The sequence below is a fragment of the Carlito syrichta genome, unplaced genomic scaffold (assembly GCF_000164805.1).
Source record: "Carlito syrichta isolate Samal-C Ts95f unplaced genomic scaffold, Tarsius_syrichta-2.0.1 Scaffold308186, whole genome shotgun sequence".
NCBI classification, from domain to species: domain Eukaryota; kingdom Metazoa; phylum Chordata; class Mammalia; order Primates; family Tarsiidae; genus Carlito; species Carlito syrichta.
In genome coordinates, this window is record NW_007252282.1 from 359,631 (window position 1) to 372,538 (window position 12,908).

General features: G+C 39.3%; 1 protein-coding gene across 1 annotated transcript in view; it reads right to left on the reverse strand.

Moving 5' to 3' along the window:
- Nucleotides 1-12,908, reverse strand: part of BMPR2 (bone morphogenetic protein receptor type 2) — a 110,254-nt gene that overhangs the window by 76,995 nt on the left and 20,351 nt on the right. Inside the window, exon 2 of the mRNA XM_008065194.1 lies at nucleotides 1,565-1,735. Within this exon, the coding sequence (XP_008063385.1) occupies nucleotides 1,565-1,735 (171 nt within the window). The remainder of the gene's footprint in view (nucleotides 1-1,564; nucleotides 1,736-12,908) is intronic.

Consider the following 12,908-nt stretch of genomic DNA (forward strand, 5'->3'; position numbering starts at 1 on the left):
GGCTGAGCCGCCGAGCCTGGCTCATGAAATTTTTTATACAGTATTATCCAAATTTTGAAAAACATGTACACGCACATATAAACATATAAGCATGCAGAAAACACATCTGAAGGAAGGAAGCTGGGCATGGTGGCGTGCGTCTACAGTTCCAGCTACCTGGAAGGCTGAGGAGGAAGGATGGCCTGAGCCCAGCAAGTTGCGGCTGCAGTGCCCGTGAGCATGCCACTGCACTCCAGCCTGGGTGACAGAGTGAGATTCCGACACAAGAAAACAAAAAACAAACAAAACAAAACCACATCTGAAGGAGATAAACTAACAGTAAAAATTTTCTTAAGAGCTCAGTTTAGGCCAGGCACAGTGGCTCAAATCTGTAATCCCAGCACTTTGGTAGGCCCATGCGAGAGGACTGCCTGAGCCCAGGGGTTTGAGAGCAGCCTGGCAACTTGGTGAGACCTTATCTCTACAATATATCAAAAAAATTAGCCAGGCGTGATAGTATGCGCCTGTAGTTCCGGCTTCTTGGAAGGCTGAGGTGGAATGATTGTCTGACCCCAGCAGGTCAACACTGAGGTGGCCGTGAGTGTGCCACTGCACTGCAGCCTGGGCAACAGAGTGAAACTCTGACTCAAAAAAAAAAGCATAGTATAGTAGGCAGGACACTGAGCTTATATCTGTAATCCCAGCACTTTGTAGGTAGAGACAGGAAGATCACTCAAGGCTAGGAGTTTGAAACAAGCCTGGGAACATAGCAAGAATCTGTTTCTAAAAAAAAATTTAAAAATTAGCCAGGCAAGCTGGGCTCGGTGGCTCAGCCTGTAATCCTGTGCCTTGGGAGGCTGAGGTGAGTGGATTGCCTGAGCCCGTGGGCTCGAGACCCGCCTGGGCAACCTGGCAAGACTTCATGTCTACAATAAATAAAAAATTAGCTGGGTGTGGTAACGTGCGCCTGTAGTTCCAGTTACTTGGAAGGCTGAGGCAGAAGGATCGCCAGAGCCCAGCAGGTGGAGGCTGCAGTGGCCGGGAGCGGCCACTGCACTCCAGTCTGGGTGACAGAGTGAGACTCCAACTCAAAAAAAAAAAAAAAAAAAAAAAAATTAGCCAGGCATAGTGGTATGCACCAGTAGTTCCAGATACTCCAAAGGCTAAAGTGGGAGAATTCCTTGAGCCCAGGACTTCAAAGTTATAGTGAGCTATGATCACACCACTGCACTCCAGCCTGAGCAACAGAGCAAGATCTTGTCTCTAATTTAAAAAATAATTGCAAAAGTTTGTAAAAAAGTATATTATTATATAGACTTTTATTTTTCATTATGATTTTCTGTATTTTCCAAACTCCACACAATCAGCATGAATAGCATTATAGTAAGAAGGAGCCCATTAAAATAAGCTAAAAATAAAGTACCTCTTATAAATTCAGGGCTTACGGCTACATAGAGACAGGAATATATACTTTTAAATTCACTGTTTTTCTGGAGAGGCTTTTAATCTACCTTCATGTCCCTTTTAGATAAACTTCAATTGTATAAAACACAAAGTCATTTTAGGTAAGAAAAGAATTACTTGCCTTGTTTTACAAGATTTATGTCCCCTTTTGATTTCTCCCAAAGGCCATAGCAGGTGCTACCTTTTGAGCATAATATTGTCCCATTTTCATGAGAGATTCGACTCTCACCTATCCCAAGGTCTTGCTGATATGGATCCTTAAATGCACATAGCCGTTCTTGATTCTGGGAAGCTAAAATAAAGGAAATTTTTAAATGACAAATTAATCTTATAATAATTTCTGTAAAACATTATTATATAAAATCTTGTTTTATAAAATTCTTTGAATTCAAATCTTGAATACATTTGTAATTTTACATTTATTCAGTAAATGTTCTGTTCATTAGTTAATTTTCAATCACCAAACCAAGAGAAATGTTCTGTTCATTAGTTAATTTTCAATCACCAAACCAAGAGCAAATTTTAATATTCATTTCCCAAAAGCAATTCCCTCTTACTCAAATTATTCTTAGCACCCTTTCTCCCATTAAATAATTTTCAAGTCCAAAGAAATATCATCAAAGAAAATGTCCATACTCTAAATTATCAAGCCTTCAAAACAAGTCTAGAAGACTGAATAATTGTGGAAATTTTATAGTATGCATTTTAATCATATTTTACAGTCAGTTATAGAAAGCTACATACATCATCAGGCATGGTAAACTTATGATGTAGAGAGTGACTACAAATGGGTATATGATTTCATTTTAGGATTATAGATATGGTCTAAAATTAGATTGTGGTAATGGTTGCACAACTCTGTAAAGTTACTCCCCCTCCAAAAAAAAAATCATTGACTTGTCAATTTAAAATGAGTGAATCTCATAGCATATAAATTATGACTTAATCAATCTGTTTTTGAAAAGTAAGGCTATTAGTGGGCAAAAGAAAACAACTTCCCACACTATTCAAAATATCAACACATGCAATAGTTAGAATAAGAAATGCCCAATAGTTCTTTTTTTTTTTTTTTTTTTTGAGTTGGAGTCTCACTCTATCGCCCAGACTGGAGTGCAGTGGCCGCTTTCGGCCACCGCAGCCTCGACCTGCTGGGCTCCAGCGATCCTTCCGCCTCAGCCTTCCGAGTAGCCGGAATTACAGGCATGCACTACCACGCCCGGCTGATTTTTTGATTTATTGTAGAGATGAGGTCTCGCTGCCCAGGTGGGGTCTCGAACCCGCGGGCTCGGGCAATCCACTCACCTCAGCCTCCCAAAGCGCGGGATTACAGGCTGAGCCACCGAGCCTGGCTCCAATAGTTCTTAAAGGGACAACCAAAGGCAATTTTAATGCCAATCTGGCTTTCTCTATACACATAATCTGATTTAACTAATTTTTATAGAACATTTACCACATAATTATCAGCTAATTAATAATTACCAACATTGCTGAGAATACCAAAAAGGTTACTGAAAATAACATCCGATCTTTATTTTGTTTCTTATAGTAGACTTTCCTAATGTGAGTGACTAGCCAAAAAGACAAGCAAGATCGTGTCTCTAATTTTATTTTATTTTATTCTATTTTATTTATTTTTTGAGTTGGAGTCTCACTCTGTTGCAGACTGGAGTGCAGTGGCACTCTCCTGGCCACTGCAGTCTTGACAGGCTGGGCTCTGGCGATCCATCCGCCTCAGCCTTCCAAGTAGCTGGAACTACAGGCGCGCGCTACCATGCCAGGCTAATTTTTTGATTTATTGTAGAGATGAGGTCTCGCCAAGTTGCCCACGCAGGTCTCAAACCCGTGGACTCAGGCAATCCATTCACCTGTCTCCCAAAGCGCGGGATTACAGGCTGAGCCATGGAGCCCGGCTTGTCTCTAATTTTTAAAAAATTGTAAAATTTTTTAAAAAGTATATTATTATAGACTTATTTTTTTATTATGATTTTCTATAATTTTTTTCAATGATTATAATGTCTAATACACTTGATCAATATAGTCCTCATAGGTTTCTGTTTTATTTCTTTATTTTGGGTATGTTTCAATTTGTACGGCTTAATGCATGAAGATCTTAGCACAGAAGATGACAACTGTGTGATCAAGCCAATTTAGATACACAGACGTGCCATATTTATTACAATGAAAAGTAATTTCAAAGTATTTGGGCTAGGAAATAGAGTATCCCTAAGTGGGTAATACAGAGTTCTAGACCTTAAGTATCTTGGGTTGGTGAAGCCAAATCCAAGACAGAAATTAGTAAAAAATAAATGACTTGATATGTACATTTTAAAACCACTTTAGGCAGTCTTCTAAAAGACATTTACTAACATCATTGAAATGGTCAGGTAATAAAGTATAATCAATTTATAAAAACTAATTCTGGAACATTAGCCTAATTATAATTTACCATATTTTACTACAGGTACTAGTTTCAAACTCCTGTAATAACAAACTTAATTATATTTATTAGATTATCTTCCACAACCAAGATGTTCTAATTTTAGCCCTTCTCTTCTTCTGTTGTCCATTTTGTCTAGAATTTTGTACTAAGTATTAAGTTAATAAGTAGGATTTAACTGTTCCTAGAAGTAGGCAAATACTAAATAAATGCCTTATTTAATTTAAAAATAAAAAGGTAAGGCTAGGTGTGGTGACTCACATCTATAACCTCAGCACTTTGAAGACCCAGGCTGGAAGACTGTTTGAGGCCAGGCGTTTAACACCAGCCTGGACAACATAGTGAAACCTCATCTCTACAAAAAATGTTGAAAAAATTAGCCAGGCATGGTGGTGTATACCTATAGTCTCAGTTACTCAGGAAGCTGAGGCAGGAGAATCGCTTGAGCCCAGGACATTGAGATTGCAGTGAGCTACGACGAAACCACCACACTCCAGCCTGGACAACAGAGCAATACCTTGCCTCTAAAAAAAAAAAAAAAAAAGCCAGACTCGGTGGCTCAGCCTGTAATCCCGTGCCTTTGGGAGGCTGAGGTGAGTGGATTGCCTGAGCCCGCGGGTTCGAGAGACCCGTCTGGGCAACTCGGCGAGACCTCATCTCTACAATAAATCAAAAAATCAGCCGGGCGTGGTAGCGCATGCCTGTAATTCCAGCTACTCGGAAGGCTGAGGTGGAAGGATCGCCGGAGCCCAGCAGGTCGAGGCTGCAGTGGCTGGGAGCGGCCACTGCACTCGTCTGGGCGACAGAGTGAGACTCCAACTCAAAAAAAAAAAAAGAAGAAGAAAAAGGCATATTCTTGTGGAAGAATAGATGCAAAACAAACATTTTTGCTTATCCTGGTTTTCCTTTACATTGAAGAGCAGCTAAAAGGTCTGGACATATGTGTAAATTTTAGAGTCATTATTATATAACTTGATAAGTACAATCTAAAATTCTTCTTGTAGAAGAAGACAAAAAACAAGTACCTGTGCCTCCCTCTCCACAAAACTAAACTGAATGGAATATGAGAACAATAAAGGCACAATTGGAAAGGACTGAGTATCTTTAACATCTCTCAGTTTTCTCCAAATTTTTTTCTTACAATAACTTCAGCATACTATTAAAATATTATTTTATGATGGTGGCATTAATGTAGACCTAGTAATGCTTTCTTTCAAATTATGACTCAAATTCACATTCTTACGTAACATAAAGGTTTTCTTGCAAGAATTCTAACTAAACTGTCTTAGTCAAAACAAAGAAAAATCTACTTTGAAAAGCAGCATGTGTAGCTTTTTAAGTGTCATTTTTAATGAATCAGTTTAGGCAACATATCTGCATAAAGTTTTGAATTCTTATAAATAGCATAGGAAAAGTAAGGATAAAACAAAGTGGTGCTGATCTTAATTCCAAAAGACAATTCCAAATCCCAAGTGCAATACTCTCAAATGATGAAATCTAATTCAATATTTAAGAACAAATTCCCAGCTGGGCTTGGTGGCTTGGCCTGTAATCCCTTGCCTTTGGGAGGCTGAGGTGAGTGGATTGCCTGAGCCCGCAGGTTTGAGACCTGCCTGGGCAGCGAGACCTCATCTCTACAATAAATAAAAAAAAAAATCAGCCGGGCGTGGTAGCGCATGCCTGTAATTCCTGCTACTCAGAAGGCTGAGGTGGAAGGATGGCTGGAGCCTAGCAGGCAAGGCTGCGGTGGCCGGAAGCGGCCACTGCACTCCAGTCTGGGCGACCGAGTGAGACTCCAACTCAAAAAAAAAAAAAAAGGAACAAATTCCCTAAAGTTTAAAATCCCTAATGACTAAAATTTCCAAAATCATTATCCCAAATGTTGAAATCCTGAAAGTTAACTTCTAGGGAAAGGATTAGTGTGTTTCAGTTGTATGCAGGATAGTTGTGTCATGTTAGGTACCTCATATTAGGTGAGACAATTACCTTGTTATTGTCTTTATCTGGAATTTAAGTATGGTTTAAGGAGATACATATGAATGCCGAGTTGACAAGGGGTGGATTTATGGATTTAAGTGTCAATTTGACTGGATTCAGGAATACCTAGAAAACCTGGTAAAGCATAATTTTGGGAGTATCTGTGAGGGTGATTCCAGAGTAGGTCTGTGTGGGAGTCTGAGTGGGCTCAGTAGGGAAGATATGACCTCAGAGTACACCAATCAGTTGGCTGGGGCACAGCGAAAACAAATGCAAAAGGTGAACTGGCCTCTCTTTGAAAACTGAGACAAAAACTTTTTTTCTTTTGCCTTGGACATGAGAACTCCAGGATTGCAGCCTGATTATTACTGGTTCTGCGAAAGCAGAAAATTACCTGACTGCAACAGCCAAGCGATAAGCAAACTTTCAAATGGACACCATATACTTACAAAATTTGTAGACCACAACTACGGGCCCTGAACTCTAGTCACACTAGTACAAGGATGGGCTTGGCAGATGCTGGGCACTGCTAGGGGAAGGAGGAAGGCAGGGAGGAAGGAGGGAAGGGGTCATGTGGCAACACAATGGGTACTCTGGTCCACTACCAAGGGGAGAGGGGGCTACCTAGAAATCTTCACCTGCATGCAGCCTACTTATGTCGCAAATCCTTACTTGTACCCCACAACTCAAATAAAATAAAATATTTATTTAGGGAGTACAAGTGCAGTTTTTTGTTTGTTTTTGAATTGGGGTCTTGTTCTGTCACCCAGGCTGGAGTGCAGTGGTGTAATTCTAGCACACTGCAACCTCCAACTCCAGGGCTCAAGTGATCTCCTTCCTCAGTCTCCCAAACAGCTGGGACTAAAGGTGTCTGCCATCATAGTCGGTTCATTTATTATTTATTGTAGAGACAAGGCCTCACTACGTTGCCCAGGCTGGTCTTGGAACTCCAGGATTCTTCAAGTGATCCTCTAGCCTTGGTCTCCCAAAGCGCTAGGATTACAGGTGCAACCATGCCCAATCCCCAAGTGCAGTTTTGTTACATGTATATATTGCTTTGTGGTGCAGTCCACGCTTTTTTCTATGACTACCACCTGAAATTTCTTACCTGTCATCCCCCTAACCCCCTCCCTTTCCAAATCTCCAATGTTTATTATTTCACTTACTATGCCCAGAATGGAGTGCAATGGCACAATCATAGCTCACTGCAGCCTCAATCTCCTGAGTAGATGAGACCACAGGCACATATCACCATAAATCCATTTTTAAAAAGGCAGGACACAGATTTAAGCTCAATAGGCAACACAGCTCAGGGCAATTTAAATAGTTTTCATTCATGTTATAAAGAGGTGATGTATTGAGTTATAGAATTGTGTGCCTAATCTATAATCCTCCTAAAAGTAGGATCTATAGATGAAAATAAATTTTTCCTTAAGTTTTGTTGACAGGAATTTTTTAAAAGACCTTCACTGTCTTTCTAAAACTAAACAATCCAGAGTCACATAACATCCATTTTTCAGTAGTTATACTATATTTATCTGTACTGGAGAAGTCTTAAATTCCTTATCTTCACCCTGGAACAAAGTTCAGGGACTAATTCTGAGCATGCTTGTGTGTCTGGCTTCTGTTTATCTAAGTGTCAAAATGAACTATCCAAAATAAACAACATAGGAACCTTGCAGTTATGGGGCAAATAACCAAATAACGGAAACAACATTATTCCTTTCCCAGAACACAAACTTCTCAAGACAAACACAACTGCGATTTCAGAGTATCACTACAATTCTCTTATGAAATACAGGAAGGAGAGTATCTTATATAACAGAAATGTCCCTTAAAAATCTGGTGTAAACTCACATTTCTAAATTCAACTATAATAAATCAAGTAAGGAAGACCCTTGCTTTTCCAAAAGGTGAGTACTTTTGTAAAGAAAATAATCCTTCCAAAAATGAAACAGCAGTCCCTTAATGCATATATTTTAATCTCCATATTACAACAGATCAAATTGTCATTTTGTTGAGTATTAGCATAATGTCAAAGAAAGTGCTCAGTAAGGAAAAGATTACAATATTCATAGGTGCATCTTTAGGAAGTTCCCAAATGTGATGCTGTGTTGGGGTGCCTGAGACTCACAGAATTCTGCATACAGTCATGCTTAAGGTACAATTAATTATAGCAAAATAATACAATCCAGTTAACAAAGGAAAAAGGCACAAGAGTTTAAAGTCTGGAGGAAACCAGGTGCAAACTTCCAAGAGTTTTTCCCCATGGAGTCTCACAGGATGCACTTAATTCCTTCAGTACTAAATTGTAACAATATGTGTGAAATGCTGTCTAGCCAAGGAAGTTCATTAGAGAATTGGTGTTCCAAGATTTTATTGGGGGGGGTTGGTCACATAGGCATCCTCAGGCTAACATGTATCCGAATTCCCAGAAGAAAATGGGGTGTTTAATATAAACCATATTGTTTTCACAAACAGTTTAGGCAGAGTAAACCACTCTTATCAGTTAGGGAATGGTGGGAACACTCCCAAAATCTGAATTCCCAGATGCCAGCCAAAGGCCAACCTTGCAAGCAGTCCTTTCTAAGGATAGTAGTCTCAGGTCTACTATTTGAACTGTTTTCTACACAAATGCCTAAAGAAAAAGGTAACCAAAAACAGATTAACACACACACGCTTTTTTTTTTTGAGTTGGAGATCTCACTCCGTTGCCCAGGCTGGAGTGCAGTGGCACACTCACAGCTAGGCTCTGGAGATCCGCCTCTAAGTAGCTTTCTAAGTAGCTGGAAGTACAGGCGTGCAATACCACAATCAGCTATTTATTTATTTATTGTAGAGACAAGGTCTCACCAAGTTGCTGGGGTTGGTCTCGAACCCACAGGCTTGGGCAATCCACTCGCCTTGGCCTCCCAAAGTGCTGGGATTACAGGCTGAGACACCGAGCCCAGCCTGCACACTTATTTATTTATTTATTTTGTGAGTTGGAGTCTCATTCGGTTGCCCAAACTGGAGTGCAATGGCCGCTCCCGGCCACCGCAGCCTCGCCTGCTGGGCTCTGGCAATCCTTCTGCCTCAGCCTTCCGAGTAGCCGGAATTACAGGCATGCGCTACCACGCCCGGCTGATTTTTTGATTTATTGTAGGGATAAAGTCTCGCTGCCCAGGTGGGTCTTGAACCCGCGGGTTCAGGCAATCCACTCACCTCAGCCTCCCAAAGGCGCGGGATTACAGGTTGAGCCACCGAGCCTGGCCTGGCCTGCATACTTACAAGCTGGCAAAATATGTCTGGTAATCCAAACTCTCCCAAACAGCAATAAGATATACTGTTCTCCCCTAATTCAGAGCAACGACTAAATCACCAGACCCAAGCCTCTAAGAGGACTATATATCTTGGGGCCTATATAAAAATCAGTCATTAAAGAGTCAAATACCCAACTCAAAATAAAAAAAGAGAGTCAAATATTTATTCAGTGCCTGTTATGTGACAGGCAGTGTTCTCAACCTAGAGATACGATGGGAATAAAACAGCGATCCCCTCCCTCAAGGTGCTTATATTCTAGTGATGAAAATAGACAAGTCATAAACCTGTAAACAAATAAATAAATAAGAATTTAATGAGAAGGATTTGGATGACTCCATTTTTTTTTTTTGAGTTGGAATCTCACTCTGTCACCCAGAATGGAGTGGCACACTCCCGGCCACCGCAGCCTCAACCTGCTGGGCTCCAGGGATCCTTCTGCCTCAGTCTTCCAAGTAGCTGGAACTATAGGCGCGCGCTACCACACCCTGCTAATTTTTGATTTATTGTAGAGATGAAGTCTTGTCCAGTTGCCCAGGCCGGTCTCGAACCCCAGGCTCAGGCAATCCACTCACCTCAGTCTCCCAAAGCGCTGGGATTACAGGCTGAGCTACCGAGCTAGATGACTCCATTTTTTAACCATGTTGCAATGGGTGGCCATTCTAATTAGCTATACTTTTTTTGGGTGGGGGTCATTGTTCTCACTCTGTTGCCCAGACAAAAGTGTAGTGGCACAATCACAGCTCACTGCAGCCTCCAACTCCTGGTCTCAAGTGGTCCTTCGCCTCAGTTTCTCTAGTAGCTGAGACAAACCACCCATGCCTGACTAATCCTTTGTTTTTAGTAGAGATGAGGTCTCACTATGTTGCCCAGACTGGTCTTGAACTCCTAGGTTCAAGCAATCCTCCCACTTCGGCCTCCCAAAATGCTGGGATTACAGGTGAGATCCACTGTGCCTGGCCTCTTATTAGCTACTCTTAAAAGAGTAAATTTTAGAATAATATTCTATAAATATTATTATTATTTTTGAGACCGAGTCTTACTCTGTCGCCCAGGCTGGAGTTTAGGGGTGTGATCATGGCTCATTGCAGCTTCAAATTCCCAGACTCAAACAATTCTACTGCCTCAGCTTCCCAAATAGCTAGAACTACAAGTATGTGCCACCATGTACAGCTAATTTATTTTTATTTTTGTAGAGATGGGATCATGCTATGTTGTCTAGGCTGGTCTCAAACTCCTGGCCTCATGTGATCCTCTCACCTCAGCCTCCCAAAGTACTGAGGTTATAGTCATGAGCCACTACACCCAGCCGCCTTTCCTAGAAATATTTTTAACCTACATAATTTTCTATAACCTTCCTGAAGAGCAACATAAAATAACAATCTTAAATGTGGATGTTCTTAGGACTCCAAATTCTCTTTCAAATTTTTATACCAAGGAAATACAGAACAAATATACAAATATAGCACTGTTCATAACATTAAAGCTGGTAATCAGTTCTCTACCAATAAACATTCAGATTATCAAAATCACAGTATATCCACAAATAAAATACCATGCAGCCATGAGAAACTGTTTAGATATGATTTGTTGAAATGGGAGGAAAAACTACAATATATTTTTAAAGGGAAAAAAGACTATTTTAAATACTTGCATAACACAACTCCATTTTTGTAAATTTGTGTCTGTGTGTGTGTGTGTGTGTGTGTGTGTGTGTGTGCACGCGCGCATGTGCACAGAAAAAAGGTCTCAAAGGACATATCCCAAAATGTGGTGGGATAATGAGTAGTATTATTAAAATAATCTATGCTATAGTACATCAAAAATGACACAGGCTCATCATGAGGATTTATAGACAATCAGTTAAAAAATGAGCAAATATAAAACTGTAGAAATTAAAAATTATTGTGCTGGCCGGATGCAGTGGCTCACGCCTGTAATCCCAGCACTTTGGGAGGTGGAGGTGAGAGGACTGCCTAAACTCAGAGGTTCAAGACTAGCCTGGGCAACTCATCTCTACAAAAAATCAAAAAATTCAATGGGTGTGGTAGCATGTGCCTATAGTTCTAGTTACTTGGAAGGGCTGAAGTGGAAGGACTGGTCAAGGCTGCAGTATGCTATGATCATCCAGCCTAAGCAAGAGTGAGACTCCGACTCAATAAAAAAAGTTATTGTGTATTTAATAAAATATATTCTCTCAACACTGTATTAATTTTCACATTTAAAACTACTTATATAAAATTGTATACTTTGCAGGATACCTATAAAAAATGTGGATAGTATTTTTAAGTATATAGTAATACAATGTAGCCAGTGTGTCACATATTTACTACTCTTTAAAAACTATCTCCTTCACTAAGTATTTGTTTTTGTTTGCAAAAAAGACTGAAAAGCATAAGATATACCTCTAAGTGTAGAGTTAGTTCTAAGGGCCTCTAAGAGGGGTAAAAAAAAGGGTGAACTGATTGAGCCACAGTTATTTGATCACTTATCTAGTGTGCTGAAAGACACTGGCAACCTCCACAAAACATTTCCACCCAAAAGAGTTTCACATACAGAACACACTAACATTTAAAAAAAAAATCTTGACACAGCTACATGCACCAATACAAACATAAAAAATAACCTAGGCAAGCACATAAAGCAATCAAAACTCTCATACATTGCTAGTGGAAATGCAAAACAGCACAGTCACTCTGGAAAAAAGTAGTTTCTTATAAAGGTAAACATATACTTAACATGCAACCCAGCAATTTCACTCCTAAGTACTCCAAGAAATGAAAATACACATTCACACCAACAGCAGTATATAAAATATTCATTCATAACAGTATTATTAACAATAGCCTGAAGAATACTACTCAGCAATAAAAAAGAATAAACTTGACAAAAAAGGCTACACAATATATGATCCCACACATATATCAAATAACAAAGACAAATAAAAAATGTCTATATTACTATGAAAGTCATTTGTTTTTGTTTTTTAAAGGTGGAAAAGCATAAGATATGCTTGTAAACGAAGAGTTAATTCTACAAGTTAACTTATATTAATTAGAAAATTAATTTCTCATATATGTGAAAAACAAAAATAAAACTGTAAAGATGGAAAACACACCGATAGTCTTTTGAAGTCAGGGTGAGAGCAGGAACAATGGCAAACAGGCAAAAGGGAAAATTGTAGGGATAATAAAAATGTTTTTTATTGTTTGTGGTGGTGGTTATATAACTGTATACAACTGCCAAAACTTAATGAGCTGGACGCTTAAAATAAAGTATTTTATTTTACGTAAGTTAAACTTCAATAATGTTATCTTAAAAAAACTCCAAAACACAACCTACCTACTATCCACAACCTCCCAAAACAAACCCCACTAAAACTAAAAACATCTTCAAAGTTCAAATAAAATGTTATTTAGTCAAATGTCACTGTAATAATAAGTATATCCACATTCATATATAAATATATTTATATATATTCATTCTCCCAGATATCTAACCTTAAACGTAAGCCTTAGGCTTTTACTGTGCCTAGTCATTCATTTATATATACATTTCTACCAAAATACTTAATTTGTAAGGACTATATTTTTCATAATATGGTTCACCCCAACAAGAACAGAACAAATAAACTGGGGAGGTGCTTAGTACTTCAATGAAATGACACAATGAAAAGAGCCCTGAACTAGGAATCAAAAGAACAGTTTTTCTTTTTCTTTTTTTTTTTTTTGAGTTGGAGTCTCACTCGGTC